Source organism: Drosophila suzukii, chromosome Y (genome assembly GCF_043229965.1).
Source record: "Drosophila suzukii chromosome Y, CBGP_Dsuzu_IsoJpt1.0, whole genome shotgun sequence".
Taxonomy (NCBI): domain Eukaryota; kingdom Metazoa; phylum Arthropoda; class Insecta; order Diptera; family Drosophilidae; genus Drosophila; species Drosophila suzukii.
In genome coordinates this window covers 1,270,454-1,295,431 of record NC_092085.1, presented here as the reverse complement: position 1 = coordinate 1,295,431, position 24,978 = coordinate 1,270,454, and the positions used below count along the sequence as shown (strand labels likewise).

Here is a 24,978-nt window from a genome sequence, read left to right as displayed (position 1 = left end):
AAATTTTAATAAAATATTTTTAATATAAGCTGATTGGCTTAATTCCACTTTACTTTCTTAAAATACTTAATTTCCATTAAATCTGTCATTTGAAACTTGCTCATTAAATATGATTGAAATTTATTCATTGTTAAAATGTTTTCTGTACAAATAACCAAGTCATCTACGTATAACAAAACATATATATTTTTTAAAATAGTCCCTTTATCCAAAATATATACACATCTATCTACAGGTGGATTTTTTAAAACCAATATCTTTTAAAGCCTTTTCAAACACTTTAAACCAACATCTAGCCCCCTGCTTAAGACCATAAATTGCTTTATTCAATTTACAAACATGACTGCTATTACAAGACAGTCCTTGAGGAACTCTCATGTATATTTTGTTGTGTCTGTTGCGTAGACAACATTGTTGGTTGTTCCCCTCCCTGAGATGTTCGTTGACTAGCCGGCATCTACACTGCGCGAAAAGCAGGACACAACAAATGGCGCCCAATGAAAATATAAGAAATTAATGAAATGGAATCAATAAAAGTACAAATTTTCAAGCATCACGTAGAAAGTAAATACTCACCAGAGAGTGCGTCAATAGAAAGCGACATCGGAAACCAGCTGTTTGGACCGTGGGCGGGCTTAAGAGGTCGAACCCATCGTAGCCCCAGTGAGTGAAATTCCGAAAGGTCCTTTCTGCTAAGCACAATCCTTGCTGAGAGAGAGAAGACCGATTAGAAGTGGACCCATGACCGAGTAAAGCGGGACATGCGAAGCCAGGCTAGGAGGTTCATCAGTATATGAAATAGAAAAAGAAAACAATTGTCTTTTTAATATGTTGTCTGTGGTAAAGTAAATGTGTAGTAACTTATCTAAATTGGTTGTCTATGTTTGGAGTTGGTGTGGTCCATGTACGCTGTGAATAAAGTGTGACATCGGTGCCCAGCCAGTTTCAAGTAGAGTCTGAAAGATAAGGAGTAAATTAAATTATTAAAATCGTTTAAATACTTGTGAAAAATTGACACGAACGGATTAGGAACTGAAGGAAAGGAGAGAAAAGTTAGTGGATAATGTAAATAGCTACGTCTCATCCCCCACAGATTAGAAAAATTTGAAGAAAGAGATAAGAAAAACAAATATACATGAGAAAGGAACTAGGATATGCCAAATAGTGATAGGAATAGAGTTCAAATCGGAAGAAAATTAAGGAGAAGTTTGGAGTTCATCCGGAATATGACTCCGCCAGTAACTCGTTCACAAGCAAATCAAGAGGAGAAATTGGAGAACATATCGGCACCCGAAGGCATGAAGTCGCTAAGGGAGCAGAATCCTGAAGGAATGGGAAGCGGAAGTCCAGGAGAAGCTAGTGGTCTTCAAGCGGTAGGCGGAACCGGGGCCATACCAAAGTCTTTGCCATCTGAGATAAAATCAGGGGTTAATGCGGCACTGGTTCAGGCTCAACATACGTACCAGGTGGGAATGTCGACGGAGTACGAAATGTTTAAACAGCAGATGCAGCAGGATATGATGCAGTTCATGAAGGACATCAATGACTGCATGGCGGAGTGGCGCAGGGATTTCGTAAAGGAAAAAGCAGCATGGCAGGCATCTACGCAGGTTCGCCAGGCCCAAGGACAACAAGTTGGACAGGGCCAAATACCCTCTTCGGGGACGCCGATGCCGCCACCTCATGGCCTTGCCGAGCAGCCGCGGGCAAATCCGAGTCAGTTGCCACCATTCCACCCGAGGATGCTACAACAACCTCCGCCAATCATACTGCCGGGGGTAAGTCACCACATGGGTTTCCCGCCGCCAACATCTGGGGCTCTGTCCGAGAAGCAGGAGATGAATCATCACGCATCGGAAGGGTATCGGCAAACCGCCTGGTCGACGGAGCAGGAACCAAGGAGATGGAATGGGTCTCACATGACGCCGCCAGAGCATCCTCCTGGAAACGGTGGGACTTACAACAACTTCAATCCAGGGCCGGATCAGCGTCGGTCAAGCGGGGCAGTGGGCGATTCTGCGTTTAAAGTCGGCCAACTGCGGAAGTGGGGGCTCAGTTTTGATGGAAGTCCCAGAAGCATGCCCGTGTCAGAGTTTATATTCCGCCTCGAACATCTCCAAAGGTCGTATCAGGTGCCGTGGAAGGAGGTCCTAAGAGAATTTCACGTGTTAGTTGAAGGACAAGCCAAGGAATGGTACTGGATGTACGTGAGGTCAACGGAGATGCAAGAGTGGACTTACCTGAGGTACGCACTACAGCAGCAGTTCCAGAGTCACCGATCCAACTTCGAGCGAGAGTATGAGCTGCGAGAACGGAAGCAGAAGCCGGGAGAAACCATTGAGGTGTATATCCAGACCATGCTAGCGCTCAGATCTCGACTAGAGATGCCGTTTTCCGACTTTGACCTGATAAAAGTAATAAAAATGAACATTAGGGATCAGATTTCGAGAATTATATACCCGATATACATCACTAATATGGATCAACTCCGACATGAATGCCACGATGCGGAGAGAATATTGGCGACTCGGTGGACCCGACATCCCAGCAACCTCGAAACTCACCGAAGGTATAAAGATCGTCCGAGGATCGATGAGCTTTGTCCGGAATCAGTCGGAGAAGAGAGTGTACCTGGAGAACAAGAGGAAGTGGAGGCATTAGCTAGACACTGGGAGACCAACAGGGAACGACAGCCACTGACATGCTGGAATTGTGGAACCGTGGGACACCCATTCAACGCGTGTGAATCGGTTTTAAAGGTGTTCTGTTTCAAGTGTGGACTACCCGGTGTGAGGACTCCAAGATGTACTCGATGCCAGACAAGGAACCACGCTCCAATCCGTTTGCCATGAACAAGTGAAAGCCTCGTCAAATTGCATGCCTAATGATAAGGATAGCTGTAAGGAGAATAAAATTAGTAAAATTCTGATAAATATAAATAAACCAGCACATACCATTAAATGGTCGAAACGTGAACCGATAGCAGTCCGGGAAGCACATTACCAAGAGGTCAGGAACCGAATATTTGGGAAAAATGATCCGGACCGGAACATTTCGCCAAAAATTGCCAGAGACCGTAGGAGAAGTCAGCAGCGGAAGGCAGAAAGAAGGATGATTTGTTCGGCCATCAGAGCTGCGGTGGAAGGCGACAACAGACCATTCGCACAGGTGAAGATCGAAGACCTGGAGTTCGTGGGTCTCTTGGATTCCGGGGCATCAGTAAGCTTGCTTTGGGAAGGTTGCCTAGAAACAGTGGAAAGGTTAGGACTGAAATTAGAGAGATCCCAATCGATAATGAAATCAGCAGGAGGTACACAGCATCGAGTAGTGGGGAAGATTCAACCCAGCATCTCGTATAATGGGGTAACACATCGATTGCCGATACTCCTTTGTCCATCCTTGAAACAAAAATTGTACCTGGGCATAGATTTCTGGAGAAAATTCGAATTGGCACCAGAGGTGGTGGGTGTAGAATCCTTACACCAGGTGGAATCCGAATTTATGGCCAAAGGAGAACCGATAGAGGCACATATCCTATCCCCCGAACAGACTGAGCAACTGGAAGAAGCAAAAGGACGTTTTCTGACCTACGAAAGTCAAGGATTATGACTTACCAAAGTAGAAGAACACTCGATCCAGTTAGTTGAAGGAGCTGTACCCGTCAAGGAGAGATTCTTTCCCGTGTCTCCGGCGAAACAACAACTGCTATTCGCAGAAGTCGATGAAATGCTACGGTTAGGAGTCATCGAGTTAAGTGAAACTCCCTGGAACAACCGAACGACGGTGGTACAGAAACCTGGAAAGAATAGGCTGTGCTTAGACGCAAGAAAACTAAACACACTTACAGTGAAGGATGCTTACCCGCTACAGAACATTGAGTCGATTTTAAGCCGTCCGTCCGGATGAACGCCGAGATCTCGGAAACTATGAGAGCTAGGCTATTGAGATTTGGCGTACAGATTCCTGAGCTTCTTACGCAGCGCAAGTTTGTTTCAGTAGACTGCCACGCCCACTCTAACGCCCACAAACCGCCCTAAAATGTAACTCCTACAGTTTTGATGCTAGATAGAAAATTTTAACTGAAATGTGTTAATCTTGTCTATACCTATCGATTGACCAAAAAAAAATTTTGCTACGCCCACAAACCTCCAAAGAAAAAAGCTATGACGTAAGAGCCAGACAATGCGAAATGTTTTTACGCGTGTATGTGTGTGTATGTAAATAGTTGCCGGCCGAACTTAGCGGCAAAGAAAAAAGCCCTGCCGGCGCTCAGAGAGAGCAAAGTGCGCGGCTAACTTATTCTATTGAATAATAAACCCTTTATCCATTTGTCCCATTGACGGGCAAAAACCTTTAAAGATCTGTACATCTTTATTTATCTCTTTCAAAGAATATGAATTAGCTTAATAAATACCTATAGATTGTCCCAAAAAAACTTTTCCGTTTTCAGTCCAATGCTCTCAAACCAAAGTAGTTAGGACAAGCCTTGACACTAGAGCCAGAAAACGACATACATACATACATATGTATTTATGCATGTGTGTGGACGTAAAAAATTGCAATCTAATATCCGCGGCAAATAGAATTCTTTCAAACAAAGCTATTCAACCAAATATTTTGAAATACAGAATGTGCCTTAAAATTGTGTATGTTTAGCAAGCATACATAAATATAAATGTTTTTTGTCTATTTTATGTGTTGCTTTCTCATTCTTGGCGCTGGCTGAAACAAAAGCAGAGCCGAGAAATGAGAGCAAGGGAGAGAGAACAAAGTGCGCGGCTAACTTATTTTAAAGTTTGTTATCTGAGTAACGGGTATCTGATAGTCGAGGTACTCGGCTATAGCGTTCTTCCTTGTTTTTATATTTAAAAGAAAAGAAAGTGTACCAGACGAATACTTACTTATTTAACAAGCACGATTTTATTGAAAATGCACCAAACATTTTCATAACTCAAGGAACGACCTTTTAAAACCAATAGTTACCAGTTCCACAAGAAAAGGAGAGTATTAATATAATTTTCAAAGTTAATAATTGGTACCGTGAGTATGGTACAGGGTTGTCAACGTTATCTGATACTATCGCAACAACATTTTCCAACACTGAGAAAGGTTAATCTCTAGTCGCACGTGTCAATGGAAACTATTTCACGTTTGACAAGCTCAAGTGAAAGTTTTCAACATGTCCAATACGCCGATCGAAGGATATTTGCTGCTCAGGGGACCAACCCATCTTACCAGTCGAATCTTCGTAGGAAACCTGCCGCCATGCAGCCGCAAGGAACTTGCTCAGCTATGTGCACGTTATGGAAAAGTTTTGGGTACAATAATTGAGAAGACGTTTGGTTTTCTTCAGTTCGAGAGTGAAAGACAGGCCAACATAGCTATTCTGACTCTGCACCAGTCGCGATTCAAGGCCAAAACCCTGACTGTCCACAGCGCCACCTTTCAATCTGTGGAGGAACACGGACATGACTCCAGACAGTTCGGGGAGGATGTGCTCGTCGCCGAGGCCGACTCTTCGGGGCAGGATCTGATTGCCGACTGCGAGATCATAACCATGGATCTCCAAGGCTTCCGAGGTGCTATGCGCATCCGGGATCGCCTCATCGCCAAGGGACTGTGCACGGAAGTTCGCTCGCCGATCGCAATGGATGATAACGAACCACTCTCCAGTCTGGAGGAGCTCGCAGCACTTGGCACCCAGTACGCCATTGTCTTGACGTCCGTGAATGAGAGCATGGGCTCGGCGTCAGTGCACTACTTGTATGAGACCGTTCTGAGCATCCCGACTTGCCGCAGGATCAGGCCATCGAGATGGTTGTGTCGGACTTCAACCGCCGCCATGTCTTTAATTCAGCGGATGGTGTTCGTGACTGAGGTTGTTAACTTATAATAAAATTCTATTCAAAAACCTGTGATAATGCTCCAGGAATCACGGTAAAGTTAATTTGTAAATATAAGAATACACACAATTTATTTATGTGTGTGTGTGATTTCCTGGAAGCGTCACACTATTTCGTCAGAATCCAGATTTCACGTCTTGTCACTTCAAAATTATGCGAAATAAGTGAGAGCTGAACCAGCTCATCGGAACCAAAACGATATTAGTGTAACCAGTAGTGAGCAGAATTCCTTTGGTTATACGATATTCTTATCGATATGAAGTAATGTCATATTCCAACACACCTCCTCAAAAGTCTGATGCTCATGATTTATAAATTTAAAGTTTAATAAAAAATTTGAAATTTGAATTGGCAAGACAAGATATTTCTGGGAGTGCACATTGACCCAACATTTGTTGCTTGAATTGGGGAAACCCAGTAAAACCCAATTAGGTCAATCTTAAAATTAATACAAAGAAAAATGAATATTCAAAATGACAAAATTATGTGATGCAAAATTAACATACAAACAATTAAAGGCAACTTCAGGAAGTAATCTTATAAATTTGAAAATTATAAAGTAATTAGGAGTATCTTCTGTTTCCAAACTTAATAACTAGAAAATATAACAGATTTTAAATTCAATAACATAGTTTCAAAAAATTATTCTTTTAAATGATAAATTAAATTATGTCTTCAACTTTTATGTAAGTATATAAAAAAAATTGTCGTCTGCATCCATCAATCGGTTAAGCCAAGACGCTGTCTTAGTTGTGCGAAGCGTGGAGCTGGGAGTGGTTTTGTTAATATATCCGCCAGTTGATGATCTGTAGAAATATACTCAAGTTTTATTACTTTATTTTCAACTTGTTCACGTGAAAAATGATATTTGATGTCTATATGTTTTGAACGTTTGCTTTAAACATCTTGAAAAGATATCCTGTTGTACTTCTCCTATCCAATTGACTTCCACCCCAATCTGAATCTACATATCCAACAAAGAAGTCGTCATTCTTCTCAGTTTTAGTGAATGTTAGCTTAAAACCAATAGTACCTTTCAGATATCTTAATACCCTTTTTAAGCATAGCCAAAGCTCTTTATTATTTTTCTGACTATACCGACTCAAAAGATTTACAGATATACTGAGATCTGGCCTTGTACATAGCATTACATACATAAGGCATCCAATCAAACTTTGACAAGGAGAATCGTCTCTTTCATCAGAGTCTAATAAATCAAAGTTCAGTTTACTTGGAAGTGGTGAATTTACAGAATTACATTGCTCCATTTTAAATTTTAATAAAATATTTTTAATATAAGCTGATTGGCTTAATTCCACTTTACTTTCTTTTGTGTCTATTTTAATACCAATAAAATACTTAGTTTCCATTAAATCTGTCATTTGAAACTTGCTCATTAAATATGATTGAAATTTATTCATTGTTAAAATGTTTTCTGTACAAATAACCAAGTCATCTACGTATAACAAAACATATATATTTTTTAAAATAGTCCCTTTATCCAAAATATATACACATCTATCTACAGGTGGATTTTTTAAAACCAATATCTTTTAAAGCCTTTTCAAACACTTTAAACCAACATCTAGCCCCCTGCTTAAGACCATAAATTGCTTTATTCAATTTACAAACATGACTGCTATTACAAGACAGTCCTTGAGGAACTCTCATGTATATTTTGTTGTGTCTGTTGCGTAGACAACATTGTTGGTTGTTCCCCTCCCTGAGATGTTCGTTGACTAGCCGGCATCTACACTGCGCGAAAAGCAGGACACAACAAATGGCGCCCAATGAAAATATAAGAAATTAATGAAATGGAATCAATAAAAGTAAAAATTTTCAAGCATAACGTAGAAAGTAAATACTCACCAGAGAGTGCGTCAATAGAAAGCGACATCGGAAACCAGCTGTTTGGACCGTGGGCGGGCTTAAAAGGTCGAACCCATCGTAGCCCCAGTGAGTGAAATTCCGAAAGGTCCTTTCTGCTAAGCACAATCCTTGCTGAGAGAGAGAAGACCGATTAGAAGTGGACCCATGACCGAGTAAAGCGGGACATGCGAAGCCAGGCTAGGAGGTTCATCAGTATATGAAATAGAAAAAGAAAACAATTGTCTTTTTAATATGTTGTCTGTGGTAAAGTAAATGTGTAGTAACTTATCTAAATTGGTTGTCTATGTTTGGAGTTGGTGTGGTCCATGAACGCTGTGAATAAAGTGTGACATCGGTGCCCAGCCAGTTTCAAGTAGAGTCTGAAAGATAAGGAGTAAATTAAATTATTAAAATCGTTTAAATACTTGTGAAAAATTGACACGAACGGATTAGGAACTGAAGGAAAGGAGAGAAAAGTTAGTGGATAATGTAAATAGCTACGTCTCATCCCCCACAGATTAGAAAAATTTGAAGAAAGAGATAAGAAAAACAAATATACATGAGAAAGGAACTAGGATATGCCAAATAGTGATAGGAATAGAGTTCAAATCGGAAGAAAATTGAGGAGAAGTTTGGAGTTCATCCGGAATAGGGGACCAGCAGGTATGACTCCGCCAGTAACTCGTTCACAAGCAAATCAAGAGGAGAAATTGGAGAACATATCGGCACCCGAAGGCATGAAGTCGCTAAGGGAGCAGAATCCTGAAGGAATGGGAAGCGGAAGTCCAGGAGAAGCTAGTGGTCTTCAAGCGGTAGGCGGAACCGGGGCCATACCAAAGTCTTTGCCATCTGAGATAAAATCAGGGGTTAATGCGGCACTGGTTCAGGCTCAACATACGTACCAGGTGGGAATGTCGACGGAGTACGAAATGTTTAAACAGCAGATGCAGCAGGATATGATGCAGTTCATGAAGGACATCAATGACTGCATGGCGGAGTGGCGCAGGGATTTCGTAAAGGAAAAAGCAGCATGGCAGGCATCTACGCAGGTTCGCCAGGCCCAAGGACAACAAGTTGGACAGGGCCAAATACCCTCTTCGGGGACGCCGATGCCGCCACCTCATGGCCTTGCCGAGCAGCCGCGGGCAAATCCGAGTCAGTTGCCACCATTCCACCCGAGGATGCTACAACAACCTCCGCCAATCATACTGCCGGGGGTAAGTCACCACATGGGTTTCCCGCCGCCAACATCTGGGGCTCTGTCCGAGAAGCAGGAGATGAATCGTCACGCATCGGGAGGGTATCGGCAAACCGCCTGGTCGACGGAGCAGGAACCAAGGAGATGGAATGGGTCTCACATGACGCCGCCAGAGCATCCTCCTGGAAACGGTGGGACTTACAACAACTTCAATCCAGGGCCGGATCAGCGTCGGTCAAGCGGGGCAGTGGGCGATTCTGCGTTTAAAGTCGGCCAACTGCGGAAGTGGGGGCTCAGTTTTGATGGAAGTCCCAGAAGCATGCCCGTGTCAGAGTTTATATTCCGCCTCGAACATCTCCAAAGGTCGTATCAGGTGCCGTGGAAGGAGGTCCTAAGAGAATTTCACGTGTTAGTTGAAGGACAAGCCAAGGAATGGTACTGGATGTACGTGAGGTCAACGGAGATGCAAGAGTGGACTTACCTGAGGTACGCACTACAGCAGCAGTTCCAGAGTCACCGATCCAACTTCGAGCGAGAACGGAAGCAGAAGCCGGGAGAAACCATTGAGGTGTATATCCAGACCATGCTAGCGCTCAGATCTCGACTAGAGATGCCGTTTTCCGACTTTGACCTGATAAAAGTAATAAAAATGAACATTAGGGATCAGATTTCGAGAATTATATACCCGATATACATCACTAATATGGATCAACTCCGACATGAATGCCACGATGCGGAGAGAATATTGGCGACTCGGTGGACCCGACATCCCAGCAACCTCGAAACTCACCGAGGGTATAAAGATCGTCCGAGGATCGATGAGCTTTGTCCGGAATCAGTCGGAGAAGAGAGTGTACCTGGAGAACAAGAGGAAGTGGAGGCATTAGCTAGACACTGGGAGACCAACAGGGAACGACAGCCACTGACATGCTGGAATTGTGGAACCGTGGGACACCCATTCAACGCGTGTGAATCGGAGGTTTTAAAGGTGTTCTGTTTCAAGTGTGGACTACCCGGTGTGAGGACTCCAAGATGTACTCGATGCCAGACGGGAAACGGCGTGAGGAGCTTGGGCAAGAACAAGGAACCACGCTCCAATCCGTTTGCCATGAACAAGTGAAAGCCTCGTCAAATTGCATGCCTAATGATAAGGATAGCTGTAAGGAGAATAAAATTAGTAAAATTCTGATAAATATAAATAAACCAGCACATACCATTAAATGGTCGAAACGTGAACCGATAGCAGTCCGGGAAGCACATTACCAAGAGGTCAGGAACCGAATATTTGGGAAAAATGATCCGGACCGGAACATTTCGCCAAAAATTGCCAGAGCCCGTAGGAGAAGTCAGCAGCGGAAGGCAGAAAGAAGGATGATTTGTTCGGCCATCAGAGCTGCGGTGGAAGGCGACAACAGACCATTCGCACAGGTGAAGATCGAAGACCTGGAGTTCGTGGGTCTCTTGGATTCCGGGGCATCAGTAAGCTTGCTTGGGGAAGGTTGCCTAGAAACAGTGGAAAGGTTAGGACTGAAATTAGAGAGATCACAATCGATAATGAAATCAGCAGGAGGTACACAGCATCGAGTAGTGGGGAAGATTCAACCCAGCATCTCGTATAATGGGGTAACACATCGATTGCCGATACTCCTTTGTCCATCCTTGAAACAAAAATTGTACCTGGGCATATATTTCTGGAGAAAATTCGAATTGGCACCAGAGGTGGTGGGTGTAGAATCCTTACACCAGGTGGAATCCGAATATATGGCCAAAGGAGAACCGATAGAGGCACATATCCTATCCCCCGAACAGACTGAGCAACTGGAAGAAGCAAAAGGACGTTTTCTGACCTACGAAAGTCAAGGATTATGACTTACCAAAGTAGAAGAACACTCGATCCAGTTAGTTGAAGGAGCTGTACCCGTCAAGGAGAGATTCTTTCCCGTGTCTCCGGCGAAACAACAACTGCTATTCGCAGAAGTCGATGAAATGCTACGGTTAGGAGTCATCGAGTTAAGTGAAACTCCCTGGAACAACCGAACGACGCTGGTACAGAAACCTGGAAAGAATAGGCTGTGCTTAGACGCAAGAAAACTGAACACACTTACAGTGAAGGATGCTTACCCGCTACAGAACATTGAGTCGATTTTAAGCCGTCCGTCCGGATGAACGCAGAGATCTCGGAAACTATGAGAGCTAGGCTATTGAGATTTGGCGTACAGATTCCTGAGCTTCTTACGCAGCGCAAGTTTGTTTCAGTAGACTGCCACGCCCACTCTAACGCCCACAAACCGCCCTAAAATGTAACTCCTACAGTTTTGATGCTAGATAGAAAATTTTAACTGAAATGTGTTAATCTTGTCTATACCTATCGATTGACCAAAAAAAAATTTTGCTACGCCCACTCTAACGCCCACAAACCTCCAAAGAAAAAAGCTATGACGTAAGAGCCAGACAATGCGAAATGTTTTTACGCGTGTATGTGTGTGTATGTAAATAGTTGCCGGCCGAACTTAGCGGCAAAGAAAAAAGCCCTGCCGGCGCTCAGAGAGAGCAAAGTGCGCGGCTAACTTATTCTATTGAATAATAAACCCTTTATCCATTTGTCCCATTGACGGGCAAAAACCTTTAAAGATCTGTACATCTTTATTTATCTCTTTCAAAGAATATGAATTAGCTTAATAAATACCTATAGATTGTCCCAAAAAAACTTTTCCGTTTTCAGTCCAATGCTCTCAAACCAAAGTAGTTAGGACAAGCCTTGACACTAGAGCCAGAAAACGACATACATACATACATATGTATTTATGCATGTGTGTGGACGTAAAAAATTGCAATCTAATATCCGCGGCAAATAGAATTCTTTCAAACAAAGCTATTCAACCAAATATTTTGAAATACAGAATGTGCCTTAAAATTGTGTATGTTTAGCAATCATACATAAATATAAATGTTTTTTGTCTATTTTATGTGTTGCTTTCTCATTCTTGGCGCTGGCTGAAACAAAAGCAGAGCCGAGAAATGAGAGCAAGGGAGAGAGAACAAAGTGCGCGGCTAACTTATTTTAAAGTTTGTTATCTGAGTAACGGGTATCTGATAGTCGAGGTACTCGGCTATAGCGTTGTTCCTTGTTTTTATATTTAAAAGAAAAGAAAGTGTACTCATCCTTCAAAGCTACACCAGACGAATACTTACTTATTTAACAAGCACGATTTTATTGAAAATGCACCAAACATTTTCATAACTCAAGGAACGACCTTTTAAAACCAATAGTTACCAGTTCCACAAGAAAAGGAGAGTATTAATATAATTTTCAAAGTTAATAATTGGTACCGTGAGTATGGTACAGGGTTGTCAACGTTATCTGATACTATCGCAACAACATTTTCCAACACTGAGAAAGGTTAATCTCTAGTCGCACGTGTCAATGGAAACTATTTCACGTTTGACAAGCTCGAGTGAAAGTTTTCAACATGTCCAATACGCCGATCGAAGGATATTTGCTGCTCAGGGGACCAACTCATCTTACCAGTCGAATCTTCGTAGGAAACCTGCCGCCATGCAGCCGCAAGGAACTTGCTCAGCTATGTGCACGTTATGGAAAAGTTTTGGGTACAATAATAGAGGAGACGTTTGGTTTTCTTCAGTTCGAGAGTGAAAGACAGGCCAACATAGCTATTCTGGCTCTGCACCAGTCGCGATTCAAGGCCAAAACCCTGACTGTCCACAGCGCCACCTTTCAATCTGTGGAGGAACACGGACATGACTCCAGACAGTTCGGGGAGGATGTGCTCGTCGCCGAGGCCGACTCTTCGGGGCAGGATCTGATTGCCGACTGCGAGATCATAACCATGGATCTCCAAGGCTTCCGAGGTGCTATGCGCATCCGGGATCGCCTCATCGCCAAGGGACTGTGCACGGAAGTTCGCTCGCCGATCGCAATGGATGATAACGAACCACTCTCCAGTCTGGAGGAGCTCGCAGCACTTGGCACCCAGTACGCCATTGTCTTGACGTCCGTGAATGAGAGCATGGGCTCGGCGTCAGTGCACTACTTGTATGAGACCGTTCTGAGCATCCCGACTTGCCGCAGGATCAGGCCATCGAGATGGTTGTGTCGGACTTCAACCGCCGCCATGTCTTTAATTCAGCGGATGGTGTTCGTGACTGAGGTTGTTAACTTATAATAAAATTCTATTCAAAAACCTGTGATAATGCTCCAGGAATCACGGTAAAGTTAATTTGTAAATATAAGAATACACACAATTTATTTATGTGTGTGTGTGATTTCCTGGAAGCGTCACACTATTTCGTCAGAATCCAGATTTCACGTCTTGTCACTTCAAAATTATGCGAAATAAGTGAGAGCTGAACCAGCTCATCGGAACCAAAACGATATTAGTGTTACCAGTAGTGAGCAGAAATCTTTTGCTTATACGATATTCTTATCGATATGAAGTAATGTCATATTCCAACACACCTCCTCAAAAGTCTGATGCTCATGATTTATAAATTTAAAGTTTAATAAAAAATTGAAATTTGAATTGGCAAGACAAGATATTTCTGGGAGTGCACATTGACCCAACATTTGTTGCTTGAATTGGGGAAACCCAGTAAAACCCAATTAGGTCAATCTTAAAATTAATACAAAGAAAAATGAATATTCAAAATGACAAAATTATGTGATGCAAAATTAACATACAAAACAATTAAAGGCAATTTCAGGAAGTAATCTTATAAATTTGAAAATTATAAAGTAATTAGGAATATCTTCTGTTTCCAAACTTAATAACTAGAAAATATAACAGATTTTAAATTCAATAACATAGTTTCAAAAAATTATTCTTTTAAATGATAAATTAAATTATGTCTTCAACTTTTATGTAAGTATATAAAAAAAATTGTCGTCTGCATCCATCAATCGGTTAAGCCAAGACGCTGTCTTAGTTGTGCGAAGCGTGGAGCTGGGAGTGGTTTTGTTAATATATCCGCCAGTTGATGATCTGCAGAAATATACTCAAGTTTTAGTACTTTATTTTCAACTTGTTCACGTGAAAAATGATATTTGATGTCTATATGTTTTGAACGTTTGCTTTAAACATCTTGAAAAGATATCCTGTTGTACTTCTCCTATCCAATTGACTTCCACCCCAATCTGAATCTACATATCCAACAAAGAAGTCGTCATTCTTCTCAGTTTTAGTGAATGTTAGCTTAAAACCAATAGTACCTTTCAGATATCTTAATACCCTTTTTAAGCATAGCTAAAGCTCTTTATTATTTTTCTGACTATACCGACTCAAAAGATTTACAGATATACTGAGATCTGGCCTTGTACATAGCATTACATACACAAGGCATCCAATCAAACTTTGACAAGGAGAATCGTCTCTTTCATCAGAGTCTAATAAATCAAAGTTCAGTTTACTTGGAAGTGGTGAATTTACAGAATTACATTGCTCCATTTTAAATTTTAATAAAATATTTTTAATATAAGCTGATTGGCTTAATTCCACTTTACTTTCTTAAAATACTTAATTTCCATTAAATCTGTCATTTGAAACTTGCTCATTAAATATGATTGAAATTTATTCATTGTTAAAATGTTTTCTGTACAAATAACCAAGTCATCTACGTATAACAAAACATATATATTTTTTAAAATAGTCCCTTTATCCAAAATATATACACATCTATCTACAGGTGGATTTTTTAAAACCAATATCTTTTAAAGCCTTTTCAAACACTTTAAACCAACATCTAGCCCCCTGCTTAAGACCATAAATTGCTTTATTCAATTTACAAACATGACTGCTATTACAAGACAGTCCTTGAGGAACTCTCATGTATATTTTGTTGTGTCTGTTGCGTAGACAACATTGTTGGTTGTTCCCCTCCCTGAGATGTTCGTTGACTAGCCGGCATCTACACTGCGCGAAAAGCAGGACACAACAAATGGCGCCCAATGAAAATATAAGAAATTAATGAAATGGAATCAATAAAAGTAAAAATTTTCAAGCATCACGTAGAAAGTAAATACTCACCAGAGAGTGCGTCAATAGAAAGCGACATCGGAAACCAGCTGTTTGGACCGTGGGCGGGCTTAAAAGGTCGAACCCATCGTAGCCCCAGTGAGTGAAATTCCGAAAGGTCCTTTCTGCTAAGCACAATCCTTGCTGAGAGAGAGAAGACCGATTAGAAGTGGACCCATGACCGAGTAAAGCGGGACATGCGAAGCCAGGCTAGGAGGTTCATCAGTATATGAAATAGAAAAAGAAAACAATTGTCTTTTTAATATGTTGTCTGTGGTAAAGTAAATGTGTAGTAACTTATCTAAATTGGTTGTCTATGTTTGGAGTTGGTGTGGTCCATGTACGCTGTGAATAAAGTGTGACATCGGTGCCCAGCCAGTTTCAAGTAGAGTCTGAAAGATAAGGAGTAAATTAAATTATTAAAATCGTTTAAATACTTGTGAAAAATTGACACGAACGGATTAGGAACTGAAGGAAAGGAGAGAAAAGTTAGTGGATAATGTAAATAGCTACGTCTCATCCCCCACAGATTAGAAAAATTTGAAGAAAGAGATAAGAAAAACAAATATACATGAGAAAGGAACTAGGATATGCCAAATAGTGATAGGAATAGAGTTCAAATCGGAAGAAAATTAAGGAGAAGTTTGGAGTTCATCCGTAATATGACTCCGCCAGTAACTCGTTCACAAGCAAATCAAGAGGAGAAATTGGAGAACATATCGGCACCCGAAGGCATGAAGTCGCTAAGGGAGCAGAATCCTGAAGGAATGGGAAGCGGAAGTCCAGGAGAAGCTAGTGGTCTTCAAGCGGTAGGCGGAACCGGGGCCATACCAAAGTCTTTGCCATCTGAGATAAAATCAGGGGTTAATGCGGCACTGGTTCAGGCTCAACATACGTACCAGGTGGGAATGTCGACGGAGTACGAAATGTTTAAACAGCAGATGCAGCAGGATATGATGCAGTTCATGAAGGACATCAATGACTGCATGGCGGAGTGGCGCAGGGATTTCGTAAAGGAAAAAGCAGCATGGCAGGCATCTACGCAGGTTCGCCAGGCCCAAGGACAACAAGTTGGACAGGGCCAAATACCCTCTTCGGGGACGCCGATGCCGCCACCTCATGGCCTTGCCGAGCAGCCGCGGGCAAATCCGAGTCAGTTGCCACCATTCCACCCGAGGATGCTACAACAACCTCCGCCAATCATACTGCCGGGGGTAAGTCACCACATGGGTTTCCCGCCGCCAACATCTGGGGCTCTGTCCGAGAAGCAGGAGATGAATCATCACGCATCGGAAGGGTATCGGCAAACCGCCTGGTCGACGGAGCAGGAACCAAGGAGATGGAATGGGTCTCACATGACGCCGCCAGAGCATCCTCCTGGAAACGGTGGGACTTACAACAACTTCAATCCAGGGCCGGATCAGCGTCGGTCAAGCGGGGCAGTGGGCGATTCTGCGTTTAAAGTCGGCCAACTGCGGAAGTGGGGGCTCAGTTTTGATGGAAGTCCCAGAAGCATGCCCGTGTCAGAGTTTATATTCCGCCTCGAACATCTCCAAAGGTCGTATCAGGTGCCGTGGAAGGAGGTCCTAAGAGAATTTCACGTGTTAGTTGAAGGACAAGCCAAGGAATGGTACTGGATGTACGTGAGGTCAACGGAGATGCAAGAGTGGACTTACCTGAGGTACGCACTACAGCAGCAGTTCCAGAGTCACCGATCCAACTTCGAGCGAGAGTATGAGCTGCGAGAACGGAAGCAGAAGCCGGGAGAAACCATTGAGGTGTATATCCAGACCATGCTAGCGCTCAGATCTCGACTAGAGATGCCGTTTTCCGACTTTGACCTGATAAAAGTAATAAAAATGAACATTAGGGATCAGATTTCGAGAATTATATACCCGATATACATCACTAATATGGATCAACTCCGACATGAATGCCACGATGCGGAGAGAATATTGGCGACTCGGTGGACCCGACATCCCAGCAACCTCGAAACTCACCGAGGGTATAAAGATCGTCCGAGGATCGATGAGCTTTGTCCGGAATCAGTCGGAGAAGAGAGTGTACCTGGAGAACAAGAGGAAGTGGAGGCATTAGCTAGACACTGGGAGACCAACAGGGAACGACAGCCACTGACATGCTGGAATTGTGGAACCGTGGGACACCCATTCAACGCGTGTGAATCGGTTTTAAAGGTGTTCTGTTTCAAGTGTGGACTACCCGGTGTGAGGACTCCAAGATGTACTCGATGCCAGACAAGGAACCACGCTCCAATCCGTTTGCCATGAACAAGTGAAAGCCTCGTCAAATTGCATGCCTAATGATAAGGATAGCTGTAAGGAGAATAAAATTAGTAAAATTCTGATAAATATAAATAAACCAGCACATACCATTAAATGGTCGAAACGTGAACCGATAGCAGTCCGGGAAGCACATTACCAAGAGGTCAGGAACCGAATATTTGGGAAAAATGATCCGGACCGGAACATTTCGCCAAAAATTGCCAGAGCCCGTAGGAGAAGTCAGCAGCGGAAGGCAGAAAGAAGGATGATTTGTTCGGCCATCAGAGCTGCGGTGGAAGGCGACAACAGACCATTCGCACAGGTGAAGATCGAAGACCTGGAGTTCGTGGGTCTCTTGGATTCCGGGGCATCAGTAAGCTTGCTTTGGGAAGGTTGCCTAGAAACAGTGGAAAGGTTAGGACTGAAATTAGAGAGATCCCAATCGATAATGAAATCAGCAGGAGGTACACAGCATCGAGTAGTGGGGAAGATTCAACCCAGCATCTCGTATAATGGGGTAACACATCGATTGCCGATACTCCTTTGTCCATCCTTGAAACAAAAATTGTACCTGGGCATAGATTTCTGGAGAAAATTCGAATTGGCACCAGAGGTGGTGGGTGTAGAATCCTTACACCAGGTGGAATCCGAATTTATGGCCAAAGGAGAACCGATAGAGGCACATATCCTATCCCCCGAACAGACTGAGCAACTGGAAGAAGCAAAAGGACGTTTTCTGACCTACGAAAGTCAAGGATTATGACTTACCAAAGTAGAAGAACACTCGATCCAGTTAGTTGAAGGAGCTGTACCCGTCAAGGAGAGATTCTTTCCCGTGTCTCCGGCGAAACAACAACTGCTATTCGCAGAAGTCGATGAAATGCTACGGTTAGGAGTCATCGAGTTAAGTGAAACTCCCTGGAACAACCGAACGACGGTGGTACAGAAACCTGGAAAGAATAGGCTGTGCTTAGACGCAAGAAAACTAAACACACTTACAGTGAAGGATGCTTACCCGCTACAGAACATTGAGTCGATTTTAAGCCGTCCGTCCGGATGAACGCCGAGATCTCGGAAACTATGAGAGCTAGGCTATTGAGATTTGGCGTACAGATTCCTGAGCTTCTTACGCAGCGCAAGTTTGTTTCAGTAGACTGCCACGCCCACTCTAACGCCCACAAACCGCCCTAAAATGTAACTCCTACAGTTTTGATGCTAGATAGAAAATTTTAACTGAAATGTGTTAATCTTGTCTATACCTATCGATTGACCAAAAAAAAATTTTGCTACGCCCACAAACCTCCAAAGAAAAAAGCTATGACGTAAGAGCCAGACAATGCGAAATGTTTTTACGCGTGTATGTGTGTGTATGTAAATAGTTGCCGGCCGAACTTAGCGGCAAAGAAAAAAGCCCTGCCGGCGCTCAGAGAGAGCAAAGTGCGCGGCTAACTTATTCTATTGAATAATAAACCCTTTATCCATTTGTCCCATTGACGGGCAAAAACCTTTAAAGATCTGTACATCTTTATTTATCTCTTTCAAAGAATATGAATTAGCTTAATAAATACCTATAGATTGTCCCAAAAAAACTTTTCCGTTTTCAGTCCAATGCTCTCAAACCAAAGTAGTTAGGACAAGCCTTGACACTAGAGCCAGAAAACGACATACATACATACATATGTATTTATGCATGTGTGTGGACGTAAAAAATTGCAATCTAATATCCGCGGCAAATAGAATTCTTTCAAACAAAGCTATTCAACCAAATATTTTGAAATACAGAATGTGCCTTAAAATTGTGTATGTTTAGCAAGCATACATAAATATAAATGTTTTTTGTCTATTTTATGTGTTGCTTTCTCATTCTTGGCGCTGGCTGAAACAAAAGCAGAGCCGAGAAATGAGAGCAAGGGAGAGAGAACAAAGTGCGCGGCTAACTTATTTTAAAGTTTGTTATCTGAGTAACGGGTATCTGATAGTCGAGGTACTCGGCTATAGCGTTCTTCCTTGTTTTTATATTTAAAAGAAAAGAAAGTGTACCAGACGAATACTTACTTATTTAACAAGCACGATTTTATTGAAAATGCACCAAACATTTTCATAACTCAAGGAACGACCTTTTAAAACCAATAGTTACCAGTTCCACAAGAAAAGGAGAGTATTAATATAATTTTCAAAGTTAATAATTGGTACCGTGAGTATGGTACAGGGTTGTCAACGTTATCTGATACTATCGCAACAACATTTTCCAACACTGAGAAAGGTTAATCTCTAGTCGCACGTGTCAATGGAAACTATTTCACGTTTGACAAGCTCGAGTGAAAGTTTTCAACATGTCCAATACGCCGATCGAAGGATATTTGCTGCTCAGGGGACCAACCCATCTTACCAGTCGAATCTTCGTAGGAAACCTGCCGCCATGCAGCCGCAAGGAACTTGCTCAGCTATGTGCACGTTATGGAAAAGTTTTGGGTACAATAATTGAGAAGACGTTTGGTTTTCTTCAGTTCGAGAGTGAAAGACAGGCCAACATAGCTATTCTGACTCTGCACCAGTCGCGATTCAAGGCCAAAACCCTGACTGTCCACAGCGCCACCTTTCAATCTGTGGAGGAACACGGACATGACTCCAGACAGTTCGGGGAGGATGTGCTCGTCGCCGAGGCCGACTCTTCGGGGCAGGATCTGATTGCCGACTGCGAGATCATAACCATGGATCTCCAAGGCTTCCGAGGTGCTATGCGCATCCGGGATCGCCTCATCGCCAAGGGACTGTGCACGGAAGTTCGCTCGCCGATCGCAATGGATGATAACGAACCACTCTCCAGTCTGGAGGAGCTCGCAGCACTTGGCACCCAGTACGCCATTGTCTTGACGTCCGTGAATGAGAGCATGGGCTCGGCGTCAGTGCACTACTTGTATGAGACCGTTCTGAGCATCCCGACTTGCCGCAGGATCAGGCCATCGAGATGGTTGTGTCGGACTTCAACCGCCGCCATGTCTTTAATTCAGCGGATGGTGTTCGTGACTGAGGTTGTTAACTTATAATAAAATTCTATTCAAAAACCTGTGATAATGCTCCAGGAATCACGGTAAAGTTAATTTGTAAATATAAGAATACACACAATTTATTTATGTGTGTGTGTGATTTCCTGGAAGCGTCACACTATTTCGTCAGAATCCAGATTTCACGTCTTGTCACTTCAAAATTATGCGAAATAAGTGAGAGCTGAACCAGCTCATCGGAACCAAAACGATATTAGTGTAACCAGTAGTGAGCAGAATTCCTTTGGTTATACGATATTCTTATCGATATGAAGTAATGTCATATTCCAACACACCTCCTCAAAAGTCTGATGCTCATGATTTATAAATTTAAAGTTTAATAAAAAATTTGAAATTTGAATTGGCAAGACAAGATATTTCTGGGAGTGCACATTGACCCAACATTTGTTGCTTGAATTGGGGAAACCCAGTAAAACCCAATTAGGTCAATCTTAAAATTAATACAAAGAAAAATGAATATTCAAAATGACAAAATTATGTGATGCAAAATTAACATACAAACAATTAAAGGCAACTTCAGGAAGTAATCTTATAAATTTGAAAATTATAAAGTAATTAGGAGTATCTTCTGTTTCCAAACTTAATAACTAGAAAATATAACAGATTTTAAATTCAATAACATAGTTTCAAAAAATTATTCTTTTAAATGATAAATTAAATTATGTCTTCAACTTTTATGTAAGTATATAAAAAAAATTGTCGTCTGCATCCATCAATCGGTTAAGCCAAGACGCTGTCTTAGTTGTGCGAAGCGTGGAGCTGGGAGTGGTTTTGTTAATATATCCGCCAGTTGATGATCTGTAGAAATATACTCAAGTTTTATTACTTTATTTTCAACTTGTTCACGTGAAAAATGATATTTGATGTCTATATGTTTTGAACGTTTGCTTTAAACATCTTGAAAAGATATCCTGTTGTACTTCTCCTATCCAATTGACTTCCACCCCAATCTGAATCTACATATCCAACAAAGAAGTCGTCATTCTTCTCAGTTTTAGTGAATGTTAGCTTAAAACCAATAGTACCTTTCAGATATCTTAATACCCTTTTTAAGCATAGCCAAAGCTCTTTATTATTTTTCTGACTATACCGACTCAAAAGATTTACAGATATACTGAGATCTGGCCTTGTACATAGCATTACATACATAAGGCATCCAATCAAACTTTGACAAGGAGAATCGTCTCTTTCATCAGAGTCTAATAAATCAAAGTTCAGTTTACTTGGAAGTGGTGAATTTACAGAATTACATTGCTCCATTTTAAATTTTAATAAAATATTTTTAATATAAGCTGATTGGCTTAATTCCACTTTACTTTCTTTTGTGTCTATTTTAATACCAATAAAATACTTAATTTCCATTAAATCTGTCATTTGAAACTTGCTCATTAAATATGATTGAAATTTATTCATTGTTAAAATGTTTTCTGTACAAATAACCAAGTCATCTACGTATAACAAAACATATATATTTTTTAAAATAGTCCCTTTATCCAAAATATATACACATCTATCTACAGGTGGATTTTTTAAAACCAATATCTTTTAAAGCCTTTTCAAACACTTTAAACCAACATCTAGCCCCCTGCTTAAGACCATAAATTGCTTTATTCAATTTACAAACATGACTGCTATTACAAGACAGTCCTTGAGGAACTCTCATGTATATTTTGTTGTGTCTGTTGCGTAGACAACATTGTTGGTTGTTCCCCTCCCTGAGATGTTCGTTGACTAGCCGGCATCTACACTGCGCGAAAAGCAGGACACAACAAATGGCGCCCAATGAAAATATAAGAAATTAATGAAATGGAATCAATAAAAGTAAAAATTTTCAAGCATCACGTAGAAAGTAAATACTCACCAGAGAGTGCGTCAATAGAAAGCGACATCGGAAACCAGCTGTTTGGACCGTGGGCGGGCTTAAAAGGTCGAACCCATCGTAGCCCCAGTGAGGGAAATTCCGAAAGGTCCTTTCTGCTAAGCACAATCCTTGCTGAGAGAGAGAAGACCGATTAGAAGTGGACCCATGACCGAGTAAAGCGGGACATGCGAAGCCAGGCTAGGAGGTTCATCAGTATATGAAACAGAAAAAGAAAACAATTGTCTTTTTAATATGTTGTCTGTGGTAAAGTAAATGTGTAGTAACTTATCTAAATTGGTTGTCTATGTTTGGAGTTGGTGTGGTCCATGTACGCTGTGAATAAAGTGTGACATCGGTGCCCAGCCAGTTTCAAGTAGAGTCTGAAAGATAAGGAGTAAATTAAATTATTAAAATCGTTTAAATACTTGTGAAAAATTGTTACGAACGGATTAGGAACTGAAGGAAAGGAGAGAAAAGTTAGTGGATAATGTAAATAGCTACGTCTCATCCCCCACAGATTAGAAAAATTTGAAGAAAGAGATAAGAAAAACAAATATACATGAGAAAGGAACTAGGATATGCCAAATAGTGATAGGAATAGAGTTCAAATCGGAAGAAAATTAAGGAGAAGTTTGGAGTTCATCCGGAATATGACTCCGCCACTAACTCGTTCACAAGCAAATCAAGAGGAGAAATTGGAGAACATATCGGCACCCGAAGGCATGAAGTCGCTAAGGGAGCAGAATCCTGAAGGAATGGGAAGCGGAAGTCCAGGAGAAGCTAGTGGTCTTCAAGCGGTAGGCGGAACCGGGGCCATACCAAAGTCTTTGCCATCTGAGATAAAATCAGGGGTTAATGCGGCACTGGTTCAGGCTCAACATACGTACCAGGTGGGAATGTCGACGGAGTACGAAATGTTTAAACAGCAGATGCAGCAGGATATGATGCAGTTCATGAAGGACATCAATGACTGCATGGCGGAGTGGCGCAGGGATTTCGTAAAGGAAAAAGCAGCATGGCAGGCATCTACGCAGGTTCGCCAGGCCCAAGGACAACAGGGACAGGGCCAAATACCCTCTTCGGGGACGCCGATGCCGCCACCTCATGGCCTTGCCGAGCAGCCGCGGGCAAATCCGAGTCAGTTGCCACCATTCCACCCGAGGATGCTACAACAACCTCCGCCAATCATACTGCCGGGGGTAAGTCACCACATGGGTTTCCCGCCGCCAACATCTGGGGCTCTGTCCGAGAAGCAGGAGATGAATCGTCACGCATCGGAAGGGTATCGGCAAACCGCCTGGTCGACGGAGCAGGAACCAAGGAGATGGAATGGGTCTCACATGACGCCGCCAGAGCATCCTCCTGGAAACGGTGGGACTTACAACAACTTCAATCCAGGGCCGGATCAGCGTCGGTCAAGCGGGGCAGTGGGCGATTCTGCGTTTAAAGTCGGCCAACTGCGGAAGTGGGGGCTCAGTTTTGATGGAAGTCCCAGAAGCATGCCCGTGTCAGAGTTTATATTCCGCCTCGAACATCTCCAAAGGTCGTATCAGGTGCCGTGGAAGGAGGTACTAAGAGAATTTCACGTGTTAGTTGAAGGACAAGCCAAGGAATGGTACTGGATGTACGTGAGGTCAACGGAGATGCAAGAGTGGACTTACCTGAGGTACGCACTACAGCAGCAGTTCCAGAGTCACCGATCCAACTTCGAGCGAGAGTTTGAGCTGCGAGAACGGAAGCAGAAGCCGGGAGAAACCATTGAGGTGTATATCCAGACCATGCTAGCGCTCAGATCTCGACTAGAGATGCCGTTTTCCGACTTTGACCTGATAAAAGTAATAAAAATGAACATTAGGGATCAGATTTCGAGAATTATATACCCGATATACATCACTAATATGGATCAACTCCGACATGAATGCCACGATGCGGAGAGAATATTGGCGACTCGGTGGACCCGACATCCCAGCAACCTCGAAACTCACCGAGGGTATAAAGATCGTCCGAGGATCGATGAGCTTTGTCCGGAATCAGTCGGAGAAGAGAGTGTACCTGGAGAACAAGAGGAAGTGGAGGCATTAGTTAGACACTGGGAGACCAACAGGGAACGACAGCCACTGACATGCTGGAATTGTGGAACCGTGGGACACCCATTCAACGCGTGTGAATCGGAGGTTTTAAAGGTGTTCTGTTTCAAGTGTGGACTACCCGGTGTGAGGACTCCAAGATGTACTCGATGCCAGACGGGAAACGGCGTGAGGAGCTTGGGCAAGAACAAGGAACCACGCTCCAATCCGTTTGCCATGAACAAGTGAAAGCCTCGTCAAATTGCATGCCTAATGATAAGGATAGCTGTAAGGAGAATAAAATTAGTAAAATTCTGATAAATATAAATAAACCAGCACATACCATTAAATGGTCGAAACGTGAACCGATAGCAGTCCGGGAAGCACATTACCAAGAGGTCAGGAACCGAATATTTGGGAAAAATGATCCGGACCGGAACATTTCGCCAAAAATTGCCAGAGACCGTAGGAGAAGTCAGCAGCGGAAGGCAGAAAGAAGGATGATTTGTTCGGCCATCAGAGCTGCGGTGGAAGGCGACAACAGACCATTCGCACAGGTGAAGATCGAAGACCTGGAGTTCGTGGGTCTCTTGGATTCCGGGGCATCAGTAAGCTTGCTTTGGGAAGGTTGCCTAGAAACAGTGGAAAGGTTAGGACTGAAATTAGAGAGATCCCAATCGATAATGAAATCAGCAGGAGGTACAC

The 24,978-nt window shown here is 42.5% G+C and overlaps 4 protein-coding genes and 3 long non-coding RNA genes across 10 annotated transcripts; 3 read left to right on the top strand and 4 right to left on the bottom strand.

The window, feature by feature from the left end:
- Positions 1–2,007: 2,007 nt before the first annotated feature.
- On the bottom strand, positions 2,008–2,544 carry LOC139353640 (uncharacterized). The gene is made up of 3 exons (XR_011604860.1): positions 2,469–2,544; positions 2,241–2,405; positions 2,008–2,150 (listed from the first exon to the last, which is right to left on the bottom strand). It is a non-coding gene; the product is annotated as an uncharacterized lncRNA (long non-coding RNA).
- A 2,635-nt stretch (positions 2,545–5,179) lies between these two features.
- Positions 5,180–5,877, top strand: LOC139353592 (uncharacterized). Its single transcript, XM_070997947.1, has 2 exons — positions 5,180–5,725; positions 5,800–5,877. The coding sequence occupies exons 1-2, from the start codon at positions 5,180–5,182 to the stop codon at positions 5,875–5,877; spliced, it is 624 nt and encodes a 207-aa protein (XP_070854048.1).
- A 3,642-nt stretch (positions 5,878–9,519) lies between these two features.
- Positions 9,520–10,388, bottom strand: LOC139353665 (uncharacterized). 2 transcript variants are annotated; one of them, XR_011604883.1, is made up of 3 exons: positions 10,185–10,388; positions 9,665–10,127; positions 9,520–9,601 (listed from the first exon to the last, which is right to left on the bottom strand). It is a non-coding gene; the product is annotated as an uncharacterized lncRNA (long non-coding RNA). The 2 variants fall into 2 exon arrangements; XR_011604884.1 differs by having other exon boundaries at positions 9,665–10,111; positions 10,234–10,385.
- Positions 10,389–12,440: 2,052 nt separating this feature from the next.
- LOC139353590 (uncharacterized) lies at positions 12,441–13,138 on the top strand. Its single transcript, XM_070997945.1, has 2 exons — positions 12,441–12,986; positions 13,061–13,138. Exons 1-2 carry the CDS (start codon positions 12,441–12,443, stop codon positions 13,136–13,138), a joined length of 624 nt encoding a protein of 207 aa, XP_070854046.1.
- A 3,305-nt stretch (positions 13,139–16,443) lies between these two features.
- LOC139353672 (uncharacterized) lies at positions 16,444–17,200 on the bottom strand. Of its 2 annotated transcripts, none has more exons than XR_011604891.1 (3): positions 17,000–17,200; positions 16,676–16,840; positions 16,444–16,585 (listed from the first exon to the last, which is right to left on the bottom strand). It is a non-coding gene; the product is annotated as an uncharacterized lncRNA (long non-coding RNA). The 2 variants fall into 2 exon arrangements; XR_011604890.1 differs by having other exon boundaries at positions 16,904–17,199.
- A 2,414-nt stretch (positions 17,201–19,614) lies between these two features.
- Positions 19,615–20,328, top strand: LOC139353589 (uncharacterized). The gene has a single exon (XM_070997944.1). The coding sequence runs from the start codon at positions 19,615–19,617 to the stop codon at positions 20,326–20,328; it is 714 nt and encodes a 237-aa protein (XP_070854045.1).
- Positions 20,329–23,894: 3,566 nt separating this feature from the next.
- LOC139353653 (uncharacterized) lies at positions 23,895–24,735 on the bottom strand. 2 transcript variants are annotated; one of them, XM_070998003.1, is made up of 4 exons: positions 24,617–24,735; positions 24,330–24,559; positions 24,097–24,259; positions 23,895–24,033 (listed from the first exon to the last, which is right to left on the bottom strand). In XM_070998003.1, exons 2-3 carry the CDS (start codon positions 24,510–24,512, stop codon positions 24,101–24,103), a joined length of 342 nt encoding a protein of 113 aa, XP_070854104.1. In that variant the 5' UTR covers positions 24,513–24,559; positions 24,617–24,735; the 3' UTR covers positions 23,895–24,033; positions 24,097–24,100. The 2 variants fall into 2 exon arrangements, with proteins under 2 accessions (XP_070854104.1, XP_070854105.1); XM_070998004.1 differs by having other exon boundaries at positions 23,968–24,033; positions 24,193–24,259.
- Between the last annotated feature and the right edge of the window lie 243 nt (positions 24,736–24,978).